We start from the raw sequence: 19,757 nt of genomic DNA, 5'->3' as shown, positions 1-19,757 counted from the left end.
GTGAGATATCTTTCTTTATAATTGTACAGACAATATTTCCTACATGCAGAAAACTGGTTGATTTCTGATGATTTTCATAGCAAATACATAAATGTTAAACTATGTTACTAATTCTAACATTTTATGTGGTCCTATAGTGCCTCTGAGATATGCAGGCATTTCAGCTCTCAATAATATATTTCCATTTAAAATAAATATATCTCATAGCTATTTTCCCTGGATTATTGAAATGCCAGGAGATTGGAGTCAATAAGGGACCAGCACAGTCCTCTTATTTCTGATCAATTTGGGAATATTTCCATATTTCTCCATTCAGTACCAAACAGAGTATTTCTTGAAGAAAACCCATTCTTAGGGAAGCCTCCCCTTAAAATCTTGTTGAATTTCATTTTATATTAATATACTTTAGATCTCTGCTTCTTTTTCCACCACTGATAAGGTTTTTTATCTGAGTAAAATCATTGACTTGCCACAAAGGCTCATACAAAACAGACCTAGTTTGGATACCTGCTGCCAAAGAGTTTTCTTAATGTTGTTATTCCTTTCTTTTAAATAGTATGGAAATTTATTAAGCTAGATTCCTTACATTTAGAATTATGTGAAAATCTGATACATTTCATTAAATGATGAGCACACAAGCACCTGTATATTAGGCAGCTTTTACCTTTTTAGTTTCCAAACTGCTCATGTATCTGGTCCCTCTGGATACAGACATCATTTGATTTTTAGAGTCCTGTCTAAAGACAGAAAAACATTTAAATATAGTAAGAATAAAGTAATTTAACATCAAATGAAACACTAAGAATAAAAAGTATATTGTCAGTGTGAAAAATATTTGAAAAATATTTTTTGAAATATTGAAAAATATTGCCTTAAAGACGTAAAACTTAGAAAATATTATTCAGAGAAGAAAATGTTTTTAAAAACTGGCACAATGGAATATTCCAAATCTATGTGAAAGGTAATACCATAAGGCTCATAGACATATTACCAGCTTCAACAGTTAATTATCAGCACACAGTCATTTCATTTCATCTACACTGCTACCCACATTATCCACACTGGATTATTTAACAAAAAAATTATATATATCATTATATTCTTGAGTAAATAATCAAGAACATACTTCCACACAATGATATGGGATCTAAAGATGGTATTCATTCATTAAGGAGGACCTGAATACCTTTATAATACCTACAACAATAACAAAAACTCAATAATATCATTAAATAACAGTAAGAGCTCATGTTTTCCTTATTTCCTCAAAAAAACCCCACTAATAATCATTTAAATCAGGATCTAATCAATGTACCCCCATATACTTTGTGGGTTATTTTTTATTATTATTATTTTTTAAAGATTTTATTTATTTATTTGGGAGAGAGAGAATGAGAGAGAGCGAGTACATGAGAGGGAGGAGGGTCAGAGGGAGAAGCAGACTCCCTGCCGAGCAGGGAGCCCGATGCGGGACTCGATCCCGGGACTCCAGGATCATGACCTGAGCCGAAGGCAGTCGCTCAACCAACTGAGCCACCCAGGCACCCCTGTGGGTTATTTTTTAAAGATTTTATTTATTTATTTGCCAGGGAGAGAGAGTGAGAGAGCACAAGCAGGGGGAGCTGCAGGCAGGGCAGGCAGAGGGAGAAGCAGGCTCCCTGAGCAAGGAGCCCAATGCATGATTTGATCTCAGGACCCTGGGATCATGACCTGAGCCAAAGGCAGACGCTTAACTGACCCTGCCACCCAGGCATCCCTAATTTGTGTTTTTCTATTAAGAGTCTGGCAAATAGGGCGCCTGGGTGGCTCAGTTGGTTAAGCGACTGCCTTCAGCTCAGGTCATGATCCCAGGGTCCTGGGATCGAGTCCCGCATCGGGCTCCCTGCTCTGCGGGGGGTCTGCTTCTCCCTCTCCCACTCCCCCTGCTTGTGTTCCCTCTCTCGCTGTGTCTCTCTCTGTCAAATAAATAAATAAAATCTTAAAAAAAAAAAAAAAAGAATAGCATCTGAGACAGACAAGGTGCTCAATAAATATTTATTCAGCACGGGACACCACCCCTTTCCCTCTGTTTATATACCTTGTCAACTTTCTCTCACTTTACTTTTTCTTAACAGCCAAGTTTGTTTTTGTTCAGTGGTCTCAGAAATAAAAATATGCTTTGGAAAACAATTTTCACGGTAGCCCAGATGCAGGATAGCCATGGACTCAACTGACTTCTCTCATGTCTCAGAACCCAGCGACCTCTACTTCCCACCGAGACTTAGCCAATCACCAACTTCACCAACTTCTCTATTTCTATAGTCATTCTCCTTGTACAAGTTTGTTAATTAACATTAATAGCTTTACATAATTTGCTCACTTCACAAATGCCTTTCAGATATAATCTTAAGTCCCATACAGACCCTCCCCACCAACTACAAGTGAAGAGACAACCACTTCCTAGCAAGAGGCCAGATCATGGAATCCCCAGTTTTTATCTCAGGCTTCAGAATCCCCATCTCCACAGACGTACAGGTATACAGATGTCTGCAGCTACTGTCCTGGGAGCAAACACAATCTGTGTCAGTAGGTGGCTATTTAAAAAAACAAGTATCAGAACCTCTGAGGAAACAGAACGTATTCCATAAAACCTAGTAAGAAACCCATATGAAAAAACCTCATTCTTCTTGCTCGGGTTGAAACAAGTACTCTTAGGATTGAAAGCATTAGGGAGCTTTCTGAGGGGTCCAGACACACTGTCATGCTCATCCACCTACTTCAGGGCTCCCAAGCATATCCTTCCTTCTTCCCTATTGCCCTGACATCTTCTCCTCTTGCTTCTGAATAAACGGACATGCAGACACGCTCATGACAGTCAGGGCAAAGGCTTAACACTAAATGGAAGTGAAGAGCAGTAAGATAATGATTTTTAGTTCTCATCTGTAAATGGACACTTGGTTTCTGGGTGGCAATTGCAGATATATGCAGTAGGGTTTTGTTTGTTTTTAATCACTGAGAGCCTGTGTTTAAAGGAGTCTGTTATTACATTTCTCTACAATACCTACGATTGGTGGAAGAGTATAAATCTCCTACTCCCATCTGGAGATATGACTCTTTCAAGAGAAAAGTGACTGAAGATTCCACATTTAAAAGAGCAGAGATCATCAGGGACTTCAATATTCTCAGGTTCTCAATGTTACCCTGACCTAGAACTAGATTTCAAAATTACTGTGAAATTATAATTATCTATAAATCTGTAACTCTTTCTACCCAACAAGAACTTCACTGTCCACTCTGATCAATATGAAATTCTAGTGTGTTCACCCCTCACACACCTGTAGCATTAACAGGATGGTTTGTTCTGACATATAAAGTTCTACCCATATGATAATTGACTTTCTCTGTTTGACTTATTTCACTTAGCATAATCTCCTCCAGTCCCATCCATGTTGATGTAAAAGTTGGGTATTCATCCTTTCTGATGACTGAGTAATATTCCATTGTATATATGGACCACATCTTCTTTATCCATTCATCTGTTGAAGGACGTCTCAGCTCGTTCCACCGTTTGGCTATTGTGGACATTGCTGCTATGAACATTGGGGTGCATATGGCCCTTCTTTTCACTACATGTGTGTCTCTGGGGTAAATACCCAGGAGTGCAATTGCTGGGTCATAGGGTAGCTCTATTTTTAATTTTTTGAGGAACTTCCACACTGTTTTCCAAAGTGGCTGTACCAACTTGCATTCCCACCAACAGTGTAAAAGTGTTCCCCTTTCTCCACAGAGAAAGTCAATTATCACATGGTTTCACTTATTTGTGGACATAAGAAATAGCATGGAGGTCATTAGGAGAAGGAAGGGAAAACTGAAGGGGGGGGGATTGGAGGGAGAGATGAACCATGAGAGACTATGGATGCTGAGAAACAGGGTTTTAGAGGGGAGGGGCGAGGGGGGATGGGTTAGCCCGGTGATGGGAATTAAGGAGGGCACGTACTGCATGGAGCACTCGGTGTTATACGCAAACAATGGATCATGGATCACCACATCAAAAACCAATGATGTGCTCACCTCATAATTGTGTGGAGGGCTCCTCTGAAGGGCGCTGGGTCCCCCTCCCAGAGTTTTCTGGTTCTGTGGGTCTGGGGGGGCCTTGAAAACTTGCACTTCTAGCAAGTTCCCAGCTGATGCTGATGCTGTGGGTCTGGGGACCCCACTTGGACAAATCACTTCTCTGCACCCCTGCTGCCCAGTACGTAGTCACTAGCCACAGTTTATAGAGCACGGGAAATGCAGTTGGCCCAACTGGGGTTAATTTTTAGTTATATTTAACTTAGAGGAAATTAACTTGATGCACAGTTTAGAAAACTCTTCAGTATGGTATATGAGTCTTGTTTCAACTGTAAATTTTATTATTTATTTATTTATTTATTTATTTTAAAGATTTTATTTATTTATTTGAGAGAGAGAGCACATGAGAGGGGGGAGGGTCAGAGGGAGAAGCAGACTCCCTGCCGAGCAGGGAGCCCGATGCGGGACTCGATCCCGGGACTCCAGGATCATGATGTGAGCCGAAGGCAGTCGCTTAACCAACTGAGCCACCCAGGCGCCCCTCAACTGTAAATTTTAAATACAGGTCAACCCTTTCTCATGGAAATTTAATACCCAAATTGAGAATCAAAAACACTGAGCTTTGAAGACAATACCAATAGAGTATGTCATTGTTAAAGTTATTTACATGTTGAAATACTAATATTTTGGATATGATGGATTAAATAAAGCAATAAAGTTAATCTTAAAAAAAAAACTAATGATGTATTTTATGGTGACTAACATAATAAAATAAATAAATAAATAAATAAAGTTCTACCCAAGTAGCATAATGATGGATATTTCAATATTCTTTCTCTGAGAGCACAGTGCACATAATTTAGCCCCTAAACATGCCTATGGCCACCATTCCCTTTTGATTAAGGGAATAAAATGAGTCCCTTTTTTTTGCCCTTGAATGATTACACTTTGAGCATAGGAGTGACCAGTGATCACAGCTGTTAAGGAGTCAGAGACTCCTCAAAGTTGTCTCTGATTTACAGAAACTGTATAAATTCTCACTCCACATAAAATGACATCTTTGTTGGAGAATTGAATTCATTTTGTTTTCTTTTCAAAATTATTTCTGGAAATTTCCCTTGGTTTAAAATTCTTCTTTGATAAAGTTCATATGTATATTCTACTTTTTCTTAAAATTATTTTTCAATTTTAACTGCTGTTATAAAAATCACAATTGTATCTAAACATTTCGAACAAATCCACCTGCCTATAAAGTTAACATGAAAGTTTATGTCTAAATACCCCACAACTCCCTCCTTCAATAACCCAAGGACTAAGGGTTGTTGTCAATTAGTACACATCCTTGGAGAAACATTTTGAATTATTTACAACTACTTAGTAAAATCTCCTTTAGAAAACCTCTCTCTGATCCTTTTGTTTGCTTTTTTATTTTTTCTGGTGGGGGGGGGAGAGTAGGGAGGAGGGGCAAAGGGGGAGGGAGAATCTTAAGCAAGCTTCATGAGGTGGGGCTTGATCTCATGACCCTGAGATCATGACCTGAGCCAAAATCAAGAGTTGGACGCTTAACCAACTGAGCCACCCAGGCACCCCCTTTTATTTGCTTTTAAGGACATATTCTGAATGTCCTTTATGTGGGAAAAAATGCGGTTAATGAAAAGCCCTACAGGAAACATGAAGATAGTAATACATATATTTTGGATTTCCTCCAGATCTTCAACTCCAATTAAAGCCAATTTCCACTTAAAAAAGAAAAAGAACAATTTCCACTTGATATTGATGTGATGGGCTCTTTCAACTTGGAAATGGGGATTATCTTCCTCATTCAGACAGGAGTGGGGATCCTGGGAAATTCCTTCCTCTTTGGTCTTTATAACTTCACTTTGTTCACTGGACATAAGTTGAAATCCAAAGACCTGATTCTCAACCAACTGGTCTTAGCCAACTCCTTGGTGCTTTTCTCCAAAGGGATCCCTCAGACCATGGCAGCTTTTGGATGGAAATACGTCCTGGATAACATTGGATGTAAAGTTGTCTTTTATGTATACAGATTGGGCAGAGGAGTTTCCCTCAGCATCACCTGCCTGTTGAGTGGCTACCAGGCCATTAAATTCTTTCATTTTATTGTTTTTTGGTGCTATCACTTAAGGACCACACTTATGTTCATCCCATTTTTCTTTATACTCTTATTGTTATATATAACATTAGTACAGGGAATTTATATATATTTAGAATTTAACAAATGTTCCTAAAATAGATGCCTCTGTATCTGCCACTGAGGGAAATACAAAGAACGCTAGTAGTGCCCTGCCATGTCAAGTACTCCATCCCAGACACAGTCTGCACCTCCTCCAATAGTAATCCAACAGCCAGATTTTTTTTTTAATTTTCTTATTCTTATGTTAATCCCCATACATTACATCATTAGTTTTAGATGTAGTGTTCCATGATTCATTGTTTGTGCATAACACCCAGTGCTCCATGCAGAACGTGCCCTCCTCAATACCCACCACCAGGCTAACCCATCCTCCCACCCCCCTCCCCTCTAGAACCCTCAGTTTGTTTTTCAGAGTCCATCGTCTCTCATGGTTCGTCTACCCCTCCAATTTCCCCCCCTTCATTCTTCTCCTCCTGCTACCTTCTTTTTTTTTTTCTTAACATATATTGCATTATTTGTTTCAGAGGTACAGATCTGAGATTCAAGTCTTGCACAATTCACAGCGCTCACCATAGCACATACCCTCCCCAGTGTCTATCATCCAGTCACCCCATCCCTCCCACCCCACCCCCCACTCCCCACTCCAGCAACCCTCAGTTTGTTTCCTGCGATTAAGAATTCCTCATATCAGTGAGGTCATATGATACATGTCTTTCTCTGATTGACTTATTTCGCTCAACATAATACCCTCCAGTTCCATCCACGTCGTTGCAAATGGCAAGATCTCATTCCTTTTGATGGCTGCATAATATTCCATTGTGTATATATATACCACATCTTCTTTATCCATTCATCTGTCGATGGACATCTTGGCTCTTTCCACAGTTTGGCTATTGTGGACATTGCTGCTATAAACATCGGGGTCAACAGCCAGAATTTTAAAGTCAGCATCTTTTGGATTTTCTTGATAGTTTTCCTTACTATGCATAAATCCTAAACTAGTTTGGCTCTGTATATCATTGACATTTATATGAATGGAATCATATGCTATGTATTTGTTTGATCTTACTTCTTTTGCCCAGTGAATGTCAGTAAAATTCACCCATGCTGTTCAATGTGTCTGTATCATCCACTTTCATTGCTGCTGAGGGCACCATTTCATAATCTATCTCTATTCTACACTGATGGACCTTTGTATTGCTTTCAGGTGTTGCAATAACAACAATGCAGCTGTAAAAGTGTGTGTTCATGTGTTCTGATGCACATCAGAACATACTTCTTTGGAGCAGCAGTTTCCTTCCACACTAGGTGTGGATGTCCAGATGTATATGGATCTCCTTCTAAGCTCTACATGGTCTCCACTGATCTGTACGTGTAGCTCTGTGCAAATATCTAATACCAAATTGTCGTCATTTCTAGTTTTATAACAGGTCCTAGCTTCTGAAAGAACAATCCACCTTATCTTTTTTTCTCCTTATCTTCCAAATGTGCCTTATTTTTCTGTGAATTCTGAGTTTTAAAAACCCATTGTCAAGTTCAACAACAGTAACAAAAATCAGAAAAATGAAAACTTGAAAGTATTTCAGCACTCAGAAGACTTTTTCTCTTAAAACTACCAACTATACCAGAATTTACTTTTTTTTTTTCTGTTCAGGAAGCATTTTATTGTTGCTCCAAGTTTAGGAATTTTCACTGACAAAATCAACACTTTCAGAAAACTTCCCGCATGGCCCTGCTGAGCTTCTGAATCTTGGTTTTTGCAGACATATCAGCATCTCTCTCTCCAATACGGACAATCATTCCACCCATGATTGACGGGTCAGTCTTAACTTCCAAATTCAAGACTTGGCCTTTACTTAGGAAGCTCTTCAGGACTGTTTTTAATCCAGTAAGAGTGGCTTCATCTAAAGGAGATGCAGTGGTCACTGTGCACGGTACTTCTCCACAGTGGACGCTCATCATGGTCGAAAAGGCAGAAATGACTCCAGGGGTAGTGTCCAAGCGACCATTCTCAGCAAGCAAATTGATCAGGTTGGATGTGATAGGAGAGAACCTCTCTTGTGCTCACGTCATTTAGGTTTTTCATTTTCACTGAACGCTTTATATAGGGATTCATAATGGAAGCAGCCATTTTGGGTTCCTTCAAGATTTGTGATACTCTCAACAATTCTTTCTCTACTTGTTCCAGTTTATTCTGTTTAGATGCAGCAGAATAAAGAGCAGTGGCATAGCGACCTTCGATACCATATACCTGAACAGGTGGCCGCACGAGCTTGGAAAACAGCCTGACGACAGTCATACTAAAGCATCGCACCTGCTGGGACAGCCCGGACACTGCTGGGACCACCATCTTCTCCCGGTGGCTGTAGGTCAAACTTGAGTTAGGGGGGACCAGAATTTACTTTTAAACTGTGTTATGTGTACAAAATTATTTTTTCTTTTAGATAATAAAAAAACATTATCAAGATATGGATTATCCTTACATGCCAGCCCTATTTCACCACCCTGCTTGTTTGTCTTGTCTGAATATTTGTTTTTAAGACAGTCATTGTGGTAAATTCCCAGTTTGGAAAAATAAATTCCAAGGTTTAATATGCCCACAAATATTTCTATTGCTTTTTCTTTCAAACGGCATATTGGTTGAGGATGTATTTTTTAAAAATTTCTGCTTATTTACTACTTAGCCCATTCTTTCCTTTTTAAATTAAAAAAATTTTCAATTAATTTATTTTAATTCCAGTATAATTAAGGTACAGTGTTATAATAGTTTCAGGTGTACAATATAGTGATTCAACAATTCTACACATTACTCAGTGCTCACAACTGTACTCTTAATCCCCATCACCTATTTCACCCATCCCTCACCCACCTCCCCTCTGGTAACCACCAGTCTGTTCTCTATACTTAAACGTCTGTCTTTTTTTGTTTCTTAAATTCCACGTGAGTGAAATCATATTTGTCTTTCTCTGACTTATTTCACCTAACATTATACCCTCTAGATACATCCATGCTGTTGCAAATGGGACGAATTCATTCTTTTTTATGGCTGAGTAATATTCCAGTATGTGTACATTTTCATACACACACACACACACATCTTTATCCATTCATCTAGACACTTGGGTTGTTTCCGTATCTTAGCTATTGTAAATAATGCCACAATAAACAGGGTGCATGTATCTTTTCAAATTACTGTTTTTGTATTCTTTGGGTAAATATTCAGTAGTGGAATTACTGGATCATATGGTAATTCTATTTTTAATTTTTTGAGGAATCTTCAAACTGTTTTCCACAATGGCTGAACCAGTTTGCATTCTCACCAACAGGGCATAACGGTTCCCTTTTCCTCCACATCCTTGCCAATACTTTCTTTCCGTGTTTTTTATTTTAACCATTATGACAGGTGTGAGGTGATACTCATTGTGGTTTTGATTCACATTTCTCTGATGATTAGTGATGTTGAGCATCTTTTCATGTGTCTGTTGGCTGGCTGAGGATATTCTTGGTATACATAATTTTTACTTCAATACTTTTTTTTAAAAGATTTTATTTATTTATTTGACAGAGAGAATGAGAGACAGAGAGCATGAGAGGGAGGGTCAGAGGGAGAAGCAGACTCCCCGCCGAACAGGGAGCCTGAGGCGGGACTCGATCCAGGGACTCCAGGATCATGACCTGAGCCGAAGGCAGTCGCTTAACCAACTGAGCCACCCAGGTACCCTTACTTCAATACTTTAAAAGCTTTTATTTCAGTGCTCGCTTCGGCAGCACATATACAAATAAAAGCTTTTATTTCATGGTACACTTGTACTCACGAATTGTGAAAAGGAATGGGCTCAAGCTGACCTTGGTTCCTCTCTCTCACTGTACATGTGTATAACTTTCTCCTGTCCTTGATGTTCCTTATTACAATGGGTCTAGGCAGCACGTGTTTCCCTGTTCTAAACATGCCCCCTCTGTAATTTTTCCTTCTTTGCATTGTATTATCTAGATATATGTCTGCTTCTTCTTTAATGTTTTAGATTTTTAGCTTTCCTTTAAAATTTCCATTGGCTTTACCCCTTTCTGACTGCTTTAAGATTTTCTCCATCTGAGAGAAATCTTTTTTTTTTTTTTAAGTAAGCTCTATACCCAACGTGGGGCTTGAACTCATGACCCAGAGATCAAGAGCTGCATGCTCTACTGACAGCCAGCCAGGAGCCCCTGATATTTTTAATTTTAGTTGTATAGAAATTTATTTCTCCTTATTGTGTACTTTATGAAACCACTGTATTCAATGTCCAATATTTCCACATTATCACAACTTTTATATTGTACTATATTACTAACGTCCTCACTTTGAAAATAACTATTACACTTTATTTAATAGATATATTAGTCTGTTACAAAAGATGTTTCTCCAGTGTTATACATAGCCCCTTTTACAATGGTTTTGCTTACAGGTAACTTTGAAAGAGAAAGCCAAAAGGTGACTTCTTTACTAGATATGAAGAAACCAGAAAGTCATGGTAATGAAAGGTGTGGTGTCAAGCAGCCAAGCAAACTTTATGCAGCAGCAGCTGCTAGGTTTTGCTTGCCAATCTGCCATAGGTATGGCTGGTAAGGAAACCACAAGCCCAAATGGACTGAGAAAGATTATTCCTTACACAGATAGCACAAGAAAGTCAGCAAACATTCTGTCACCTCCTGCTATGCCTGTCACATAGGACACCACCAAACCAAAGGGACCAGATTACAGGCAACATGTGCAGTGGGACTCAGTTGCTGAAGAGCTATTCAAGCCTGGCTGTGAGTGGTTTTATATCCTTGCAGATGGACCCTATGAGGGAGGAGTTAAGTGGAAATTCCAATGTCTCACAGGAACCAGGAAGGTAGTGAAACTCTCATATACCACTGGTAGGAAATATAAAAAATAACCATTTCAGATCAGTTTGGTAATTTCTTAAAAAGTTAAACATTCACCTACCCTATGATTCAAGCATTGCACTCAGACGTATTAACACAAGAAAAATGAAACATGTATCCGTATAAAGATTTATATGTGAATCTTCACAGAAGTTTTATTTGTAATCATCAAAACCTGCAAACCCAGATGCCAAGGAACAGATATATGGAAAAACAAATAGTGGTATATCCATATAAATAGTGGTATATCCATATAACAGAATACGACTCAGCAATGAAAGGAATGAACTTTTTAAAATCTCAAGGTATGGGCACCTGGGTGGCTCAGTTGGTTAAGCGACTGCCTTCGGCTCAGGTCATGATCCTGGAGTCCCGGGATCGAGTCCCGCATCGGGCTCCCTGCTCGGCAGGGAGTCTGCTTCTCCCTCTGACCCTCCCCCCTCTCATGTGCTCTCTCTCATTCTCTCTCTCTCAAAAAAATAAAATCTTTAAAATCTCAAGGTAATTATGCAGTATATATGAAACCAGAAAAAAATAAATGCTTTATGATTCCAATCATATAAAATTCTAGAAAATGTAGTCTACTGTAAAGGAAAGTAAATCCAAGTTTGTCCAGACAGCCAGAGAGGGCAGGGAGAGAGATTAATAAAAATTATGAGGTAAATATGTGGGGGACTTATATGCTCATTATCACAATTATGACGATTTTGTGGATTATACTGTCAAATCTTATCAAACTATACACTTTAAATATGTGCAGTTTACTGTACGTCATTATAACTTAAAGCTTTAAGCAATGGTTCAAAATAAAAGAATCTCTCCCACTCCTTATAAAAAAAAAATCAAATCTGGCAACCCTCTATTATCTCTATCACCTCTCTCCTAATGTTTTGGGAGGGATGCCTTACCTCAGTGATAGCAAATATTGGTGAACAATGGAGGATGTTTCCACCTTAGTCACAAAGGCCATACCGCTGGACTAAGAGATCTCCCTTCTCTATATCCTTGTTTTCCTGCATGTGCAGTCTTAAGGTCAACAGCCCAGAAAGCAACAGGAATCCACAAAACCTTAATTTCTCTCTGCCAATGACCTCAGCTATTCAAGATACACAGGCCAGGAGGTACATACTCACTCAACACAGCCAGAGACACTGAAATAGCTGTGGGTGCACTTTCAGAAGAGGGATGTTCCATCTACTTTATTGCAGGCTCCAGCATTCCCTATCAACCCAATGTTTCTCACCAATTATGATTTCCGCCCCCCGGGAATTATGATTCCCACCAACTATGAGTCCTTTAGTGTTAAAACCAGTGACACTACCCTACCAAATTCTGGGCATCAGGGCACGTGACTCTTCTGAAGGACCTGGGGAAGAAAGTCCCCTTAGCTGTGTGGTCATTACATGATACGCACTATAAACAAAGGAACCAATCCCAGAAACACTGGGGATGGTCACAAGTGCCCGCTCCTCAATGTGACCTTTGGGCCCACAAAAAAATCTTGGCTTCCAGGCTGCATATTAGTTGTACAAAGCCTGTTGCCCTTGGAGGCACACCAAAGTTGGGAACTGTCACACAAGCCATTTACCCCTTCATGATGTTTTCAAAGCAACCAGTTAGTGAATACAACCCCCAAGATTAAAGGTGGCTTAAACAATAAGGCCTTTATTATTGCACAAGTCATAGCAAGGTCAGGCAGGCAGTTTATGGGTTGGTGACATGGAGACTGGAAAAATCCATCACAAGTGTCATATGAAACCAGTGTCCCTGAAGACAAATCTTCTCTGCAAGCCACCAGTAGAACCCAGATAAGGTCTTTTGGGAGAAAACTGGGTCAGGTATACACATTAATCAGAGAAAAGGGAATGATGTTACTCTAAAGGCTCAGGTTGCTCATTCTTTTCTCCAGACAGAACACAGAGATCTACTTCCCTAAACAGTGGGATAACTGATGCATACCATGGGGGCCTTTCTAGGCAGTAGCGCTGACTTATACTACGAAAACTGGCAGTCACACAATTTCAGCAAGGACCCCAAGCCGGTTAGGAAGCACAATATGGTTCCTAGAAGCTTCCCACGTACCTGGAACTTACAGGGAATCTTCCCTGTGGTGTATATTCAGATGTATGAGTTCAACTTCAGGAAGACGTCTCCCTCACAAAGGCTCTCCTCCAATGTCATTGTATCAAACATGTAGAAAGCCTGCTCCTTGCATGGCTATGGCTTTGCTGTGTGAACTTTCTGGTGCCCAATGAGGTGAGACTTCCGGCTGAAGGCTTTCCCACATTCACTGCACTCATGAGGTCTCTCTCCAGTGTGGACTTTTTTGTGTCGGATGAGGTTACACCTTCGGCTAAAGGCTTTCCCACATTCACTGCACTCATAAAGCCGATCTGCATTGTGAACTTTCTGGTGCTGAATCACAGCAGACCACTGACTGAAGGCTTTCCCACATTTGCTGCACATATATGGCCTTTCTGTGTGGTGGTAAACTTTCTGGTGTCTAATGAGGTTAGACCTTCGGCTGAAAGCTTTTGCACATTTGTTGCACTCATGAGACCTTTTTCTGATGTGAATTTTTTGGTGTTGAGCAAACTGGGTGTCACTGAAGAATTCTCCACATTCCCTGCACTCATGAGGCCTCTCTCCAGTGTGAACCCTTTTGTGTTGAATGAGGTCAGAGTTTCGGGTAAAGGATTTCCCACATATCTTACACTCATAAGGTCTTTGTCCACTGTGAACTCTCTGGTGTTGAATGAGGCCAGAACTTTGGCTAAAAAATTTCCCACATTCCCTGCACTCATAAGGTTTCTCTCCAGTGTGAACTCTACGGTGTTTAATGAGGCTGGAGGTGTCACCAAAACATTTCCCACATTCACTGCACTCGTAAGGCCTCACTCCAGTGTGAACTCTCTGATGTTTAATGAGACTGGAACTTTGGCTAAAGGATTTCCCACATTCACTGCACTCATAAGGCTTTTCTCCAGTGTGAACTCTCTTGTGTACAATAAGGCTGGAGCTCTGGCCAAATAATTTCCCACATCTGCTGCATTTATAAGGTTTTGCCCCAGTGTGAATTCTCTGGTGTTGAATGAAACTGGAGATGTGGGTGAAGAATTTCCCACATTCATTGCAATTATAGGGCCTTTCTCCGGTGTGGACTTTCTGATGCTGAAAGAGGTTAAACCTTCGGGTGAAGGATTTCCCACATTCACTGCACTCATAAGGCCTTTCTCCAGTGCGGACACGCAGGTGTTGAGCAAGAGTGTGTTTGTGGCTAAAGGTTTTCCTGCATTCACACCAACTGCAACGGCTCTTCCCACTGTGAACAGCTTCCCCACACACGGTGCAACCGTGTGGTTTCTGCCCATTATGAGTGGCCTGGTGCTGGTGCTGGCCTGAACTAGCGAGGAAATCCTTATCAACCTCCCCACTGGTAAAGGACTTCCCTGACACATGGGACCTGCAGCTCTTCACAAATGAAGCCCATTTCAACAGTTTCTCTCCACTGTGCTGCTTCCCATGCTGGCGAAGGTTTGCAGTGAAACAGACTTGTTTCCTACATGTGTAAGATCTCAACTGGGGACGTGTTCTCTGATGCAGAGCCACACCCAAAATGTCTTTTAAGACCAGACAACATATCCCACAGAGGTGTGCCTTCTGGGGATATGGGCCTGCATGGTGAGTCCTGACCTGTGACACTCCTATAGAAGCAGCCTGCTCTGAAGGTGCCTTCCCATCCTCTGCTCCATGCCAGCAACCTGAAAGCAGAGAAATTCCAGTGAAGTAGACATAGGCAGTAGTGGGAAGAGGCAACACCATCACAAATGTGTGCCCAACACACCAAGGAATGTGCTGATGGCATTGTTTCCAGGATGAAGGAGCTGGGGTCAGGGTAAAGAAGCTGCTGCTGTGGGGCACCTGGATGGTTCAGTCAGGCTTCCCGCTCAGCGAGGAGTCTGCTTCTCCTTCTGCCTCTCCGCCCACTTGTGCACTTGCTCTCTCTCTCAAATAAATAAAATCTTAAAAAAAAAAAGAAGCTGCTGCTGTTTAGTACTGGGCCTCTACAGGTCAGACAGTGAGGGTGGCCTCTCCAGGTGAAGAACACAAGGATGGGATGTGGCACAAAGAGGGGCAGCAGGCTCCAGCAAATCCTTGCTGACAACTGCAGAAAGGTGTATCTAAGCTCAGGAAGATCCAAGTGTAAGAGAGCTGGTGTTTAAGAACTATGTGAGTAGGGGCGCCTGGGTGGCTCAGTCGGTTAAGCATCTGTCTTCAGCTCAGGTCATGATCACAGGATCCTGCGATGGAGTCCCGCATAGGGCTCCCTGCTCAGCGGGGAGTCTGCTTCTCCCTCTTCCTCTGCCCCTTGGCCCCTCTCCCTGCTCGTGCACTAATAAATAAATAAAATCTTAAAAAAAAAAAAAAGAACTATGTGAGGATATGTACACACTTCATGATACAAAATGTGTAGGGCGATGTGAGAAAGCACTACAGAGGAAGCAATAAGAGGAACTGGTGACATGTGGAGTCCAGAGAGGTGGGAATGAACCAAATTCAGAGCAGAAATGACAAGTTAGCAAGGGTCAAGAATGGGGAAGTAAAAGTAGAAACGAGGTGGCCAGGGCGCCTAGGTGGCTCAGTCGTTAAGTGTTTGCCTTCAGCTTAGGTCATGATCCCAGGCTCCTGGGATCGAGCCCCACATCGGGCTCTCTGCTCCGCAGGAAGCCTGCTTCTTCCTCTCCCACTCCCCCTGCTTGTGTTCCCTCTCTTGCTGTGTCTCTCTCTGTCAAATAAATAAATAAAATCTTAAAAAAAAAAAAAAAAGAAACGAGGTGGCCAATGGCCACCAGTGGAATAGGACAGGTTTCTGGTATCATCTGAACACAGAGTTCTCTCCTACCTAACACTTCTCAGGGCCAGGGCTCCTCTGAGCCCACCTTGCTGTGGCTGGAGTCATGTTCATCCTGGGAAGCACCCAGGACTCTCCTCCATATCCCCTGGTTCGGGAACTAAATGGGACATGCACGATGCAAGTTCTAAGGGAAAGGTGGGACAGATGAGTGACCAGCAGTGGCCCAGAGCAACTTAACACATAACAGACCAGAGGAAAGAAAACTTCTATTACAAAAAAATCCTCAGAGGAGGATCCTGTAAGAACTGCCTGTAGTCCACGTAAGTACTGACCATGTCAGTGACTACAATTCCTGGAGCAGGCAGGGACAGAAAAATGTCATCACCTATAGGAAGGGGGCAAAACCTGGGGCAGAGAGGTGCAGTGGACTTGGACAGAGTCAGCCAGACAGCTGAAGGGCAAGCAAGGTGGAAGCCATTAGCATAACTGCAAGACTTCTGACCCTGAATACCTTCCCAGTGAGGCTTTGGTGCAGTGCACTCAACTAGCCCTAAGGACTACAACTAACCAGGGAACTGGGGAAGGAAGCAATGCCCATGTTTGTGATGGGAGAAATAGGGAGCTATCCCTGGGATAAAAGCAGAAAGCCCAGGTCCCTGGGGAGGGAATGAGGGCCTTACCCAGGGCGGTCACAAGTGCCAAGTTCTCCAGCATCACATTCAGGTACAGGCGTCTCTGAGCCTCATCAAGGAGCCCCCATTCCTCCCAGGAGAAGGACACGGCCACATCTTCAAATGTCACACTGTCCTGTCAGGACAGAGACAGATGAAACCCCAAAGAGCCCCTGTCCTAAGGACCTATAATCCCTTCGCCCACAAAAATCACCCCATTGGCACCACTGCTGGTCTCTCCTCATGGTCCCATTATTCACTGTGTACAATCCTCAGCAACAACGGCACGTCATCAGATAAACGCCACCTAAACTCTGGGCCTGGCACATAGGGCCCCAACGCTCCTGCTAAGCAATACCCTTGCAGTCCTCCAGACTAAGTGTCCCAGACTCAACCAAATTTGGGCTCTCCCTTCAACCTTAAGTCCCCAACACCAGGACCCTGGGGCCGTTAGTTCACAGTCCCTCTCCACGTGCACATCACTGCACTTGTGATGTACAGACTGTACCTTTTACATCTCTGGAGCCCACAGAGGCGCTCTCTCCACCACCACCACGACCCCCTAGCCCCACACACAGGCATCTCCCTAGACTGACAGTGCTTGCTTGGCAAACTCAAATGGAATCCAGTATTATCCAGACCTCCAATGCCTTCCACTCCAAGGGCACTCCAGAATCCTGCTAGGAAAGCCTCCCCTTCCTAGAGAGAAAGCTGGCTCTGTTCTTCGCTTCAGCCTCACCGACCAGAACCACATGCACATCTCAGATATCTCTGGCCCTCTTCAACTTCTGTGCTGCCCTTCCTGTCCTCTCCAGTCACAGCTAAACCTCATTCAGAACTCAGCCCCACTGGTTCCCTATCCCAGGCCTAATAACCCACAGATGACCACAGTGGACTCTGAAATAACCTACCATCCTGACCGAAACATCTCCAGTCACAGCTAAACCTCATTCAGAACTCAGCCCCACTGGTTCCCTATCCCAGGCCTAATAACCCACAGATGACCACAGTGGACTCTGACATAACCTACCATCCTGACCGAAACATCTCATGCCCTACCCAAGGGTCACCACAAAGTCCTGGGGAACATCATCCTGCCTCAATTACTCCTGTGCCTCCACATTCCTCCCACATCCACTTTTCCCTTGGAAACCTTGGTTACCTGCCAGATCATCCTCCTACCCACACTTCCCTGCCAGCCACTTTTCTCCTCCACCTGTGTACCCAATACCCTCCACCCTCAACCAGGTGTCCAAGCCAGAGGCCCCATTCTTGGGCCACACCATCTTCTTCTTGGACTGCTAACAGTATTACCACCAGGACCTGAAGATTCCCTTCCCTCAACGCAACCCACAGCTCCACCCTGGTTGACACTGCGGCAATCACCTTTGGGATGGCTCCATCCTGAAACCCCCTCCCTACCAGACTGTGTGTACAACTGCCCACTTAATGCCTCCACTCAATAGTCTCTGAAACGTCTCAGGCTTAGCATGGCTGAAACAAACCTCCTGATACCCCACGGAAAACTGTACCCATTACTGACTATCCCATCTCAGTTGATGGAACTTCCGTCCTTCCAGCTGTTAAGACCAAAACCTTTGGGGTTATCCCCAACTCCTTCCTTTCTGTCCTTCACCTTCCACATCAAAAAGTCTGGTTGGCCCTACTTTAAAAAAAAAAAAAAAGAGTCCAGGATCCAGCCACTTCTCCCACCTCGATGGCCACCATTGACATCCAACAACACTCACCTGGCCTATTACAGCAGCCTCCTTCCTGGTCATCCTTCTCCCTCCCTTATCCCAGAGTCCATTCTCCACTGTGCAGCCATACGAGGCCTGTTAGAACCTCGGTAAGATCACTTTGCTCTTAATCAAACCTAGTACGTCCAGAATTGACAACCGACCCCAAGGGCAGCCATTCCAGCCCTGCTCCTGTCCCCTTGTTTCCACGAGGAAAAAAAGGGAAATCTTCAGCTCCCTTGACACTCCCAGCTGCCTCCAAGCATTTGCACACACGGTCCCTGTTCCTCGGATAACCTTCCGCACCTCTTTCAGCGGGTTGCCAGAAACAAGAACGCCTCCATATAACCCTCAGCCTAGACTCAGGACTCTGTGCCTGGACTTTCTCCAAGGTCTCCCAGGCACCAGGGCTGGGAGAGTGGCAGACAGAGCCCCAAGACCCCTTAATCCCAGAAACCACTTGGGAGGGGTCAGGACCAGTAAGGAGCTGAGAGAGACCCTCCCCTGACCCGGGCTGGCCTCGTGAAACCCGTGAAAAGAGGCGGGCCCCAGAGGACGGCAAGCACGGCCAGGCCCCATGGGCTCCGATCTCCCTGTATTCCCGCCCGGCCCTGGAGCCAGGTGACCTCCGCTGACTGTGCAACCTTTGTGCCTCAGAGAGGACTCTGACCCGGGTGTGACCTTGCACAGGAACGTCACCTGCCGGCACCTCACGGTCCTCATCAACCCCCTCCAGTCTATTCTCCTTCCCAGCAACCTTTGGGAAACTTGAAACCCTCAAGGGGATCGCGTCTCTCCTTCGGCCAAAGTGCCCTCGGCGCCTAGAGTCCTCACCTGAAGGTTCGGCACCTCGGTCCGCAGTCCGGGCGTGACCCCCCTCACGCGCTGTCCCCCGAGGGCAGACTCCTCCCGCCTCAGGCCCCCTGCAGCCTCCCTCCAGCGCCCCTGCAGCCTCGGCCCCGGCCGCCCTCGGCCCGGAGCCCGCTCCCGCACGGGGCCCCCGCCCGCCGCCGCCCGCCTGTCCCGGACGCCGGGGCCTGGGCCGCGGGGGTCTGGGTGCGGGGACGACGCTTACCGGAGCCGGGTCCCTGCGCGCGGCCGCCGCCATCGGACCCTGTGGCGGAGCGGGCGCCCGGGCCGGCGGTCCCCGTCCCGGCCCCGGCGCGGGCAGTCTGGGCGGCGTCCCCGAGCCGTGGACCCAAATCTGCGCGGTGGGGACAGCGCCTCCTCTCGACCCTTCTCTGACCCCGTCAGCTCACTCCCAAACCAGGTCTACGGCAGCATCCCCAAACCACCGTAAGCCCTGAAAAGCCAAAATGACCGCCAACAAGAGGACGCCGGAAGTCCCGCCCCAATATGACGTGCTAGCACAGAAGGGCCCT

General features: G+C 43.9%; 1 protein-coding gene and 1 pseudogene across 2 annotated transcripts; both read right to left on the bottom strand.

The window, feature by feature from the left end:
• Nucleotides 1–7,829: 7,829 nt before the first annotated feature.
• LOC123841257 (ATP synthase subunit O, mitochondrial-like) lies at nt 7,830–8,606 on the bottom strand (annotated as a pseudogene).
• A 135-nt stretch (nt 8,607–8,741) lies between these two features.
• On the bottom strand, nt 8,742–19,728 carry LOC123841255 (zinc finger protein 551-like). Of its 2 annotated transcripts, none has more exons than XM_064580309.1 (3): nt 19,451–19,728; nt 16,646–16,772; nt 8,742–14,871 (listed from the first exon to the last, which is right to left on the bottom strand). In XM_064580309.1, exons 1-3 carry the CDS (start codon nt 19,481–19,483, stop codon nt 13,328–13,330), a joined length of 1,704 nt encoding a protein of 567 aa, XP_064436379.1. In that variant the 5' UTR covers nt 19,484–19,728; the 3' UTR covers nt 8,742–13,327. The 2 variants fall into 2 exon arrangements, with proteins under 2 accessions (XP_064436379.1, XP_064436380.1); XM_064580310.1 differs by having other exon boundaries at nt 13,319–14,871; nt 16,646–16,767.
• Between the last annotated feature and the right edge of the window lie 29 nt (nt 19,729–19,757).

This window comes from Mirounga angustirostris, unplaced genomic scaffold (genome assembly GCF_029215605.1).
Source record: "Mirounga angustirostris isolate CCGP_5_RB_7025 unplaced genomic scaffold, mMirAng1.0.hap1 SCAF_16, whole genome shotgun sequence".
Lineage (NCBI taxonomy): Eukaryota > Metazoa > Chordata > Mammalia > Carnivora > Phocidae > Mirounga > Mirounga angustirostris.
Note: the sequence above shows the minus strand (reverse complement) of the source record. Positions and strands in the feature narration are given on the sequence as shown.

Excerpts from the sequence above, each read along its gene's own strand:
- LOC123841255 (XM_064580309.1), bottom strand. The coding sequence starts at position 19,483 with ATGGCGGCGGCCGCGCGCAGGGACCCGGCTCCG. Across the intron at positions 16,773-19,450 it reads CGCGCAGGGACCCGGCTCCG|GACAGTGTGACATTTGAAGA; the intron begins GTAAGCGTCGTC and ends CTGTCCTGACAG. Across the intron at positions 14,872-16,645 it reads GGCACTTGTGACCGCCCTGG|GTTGCTGGCATGGAGCAGAG; the intron begins GTAAGGCCCTCA and ends CTCTGCTTTCAG.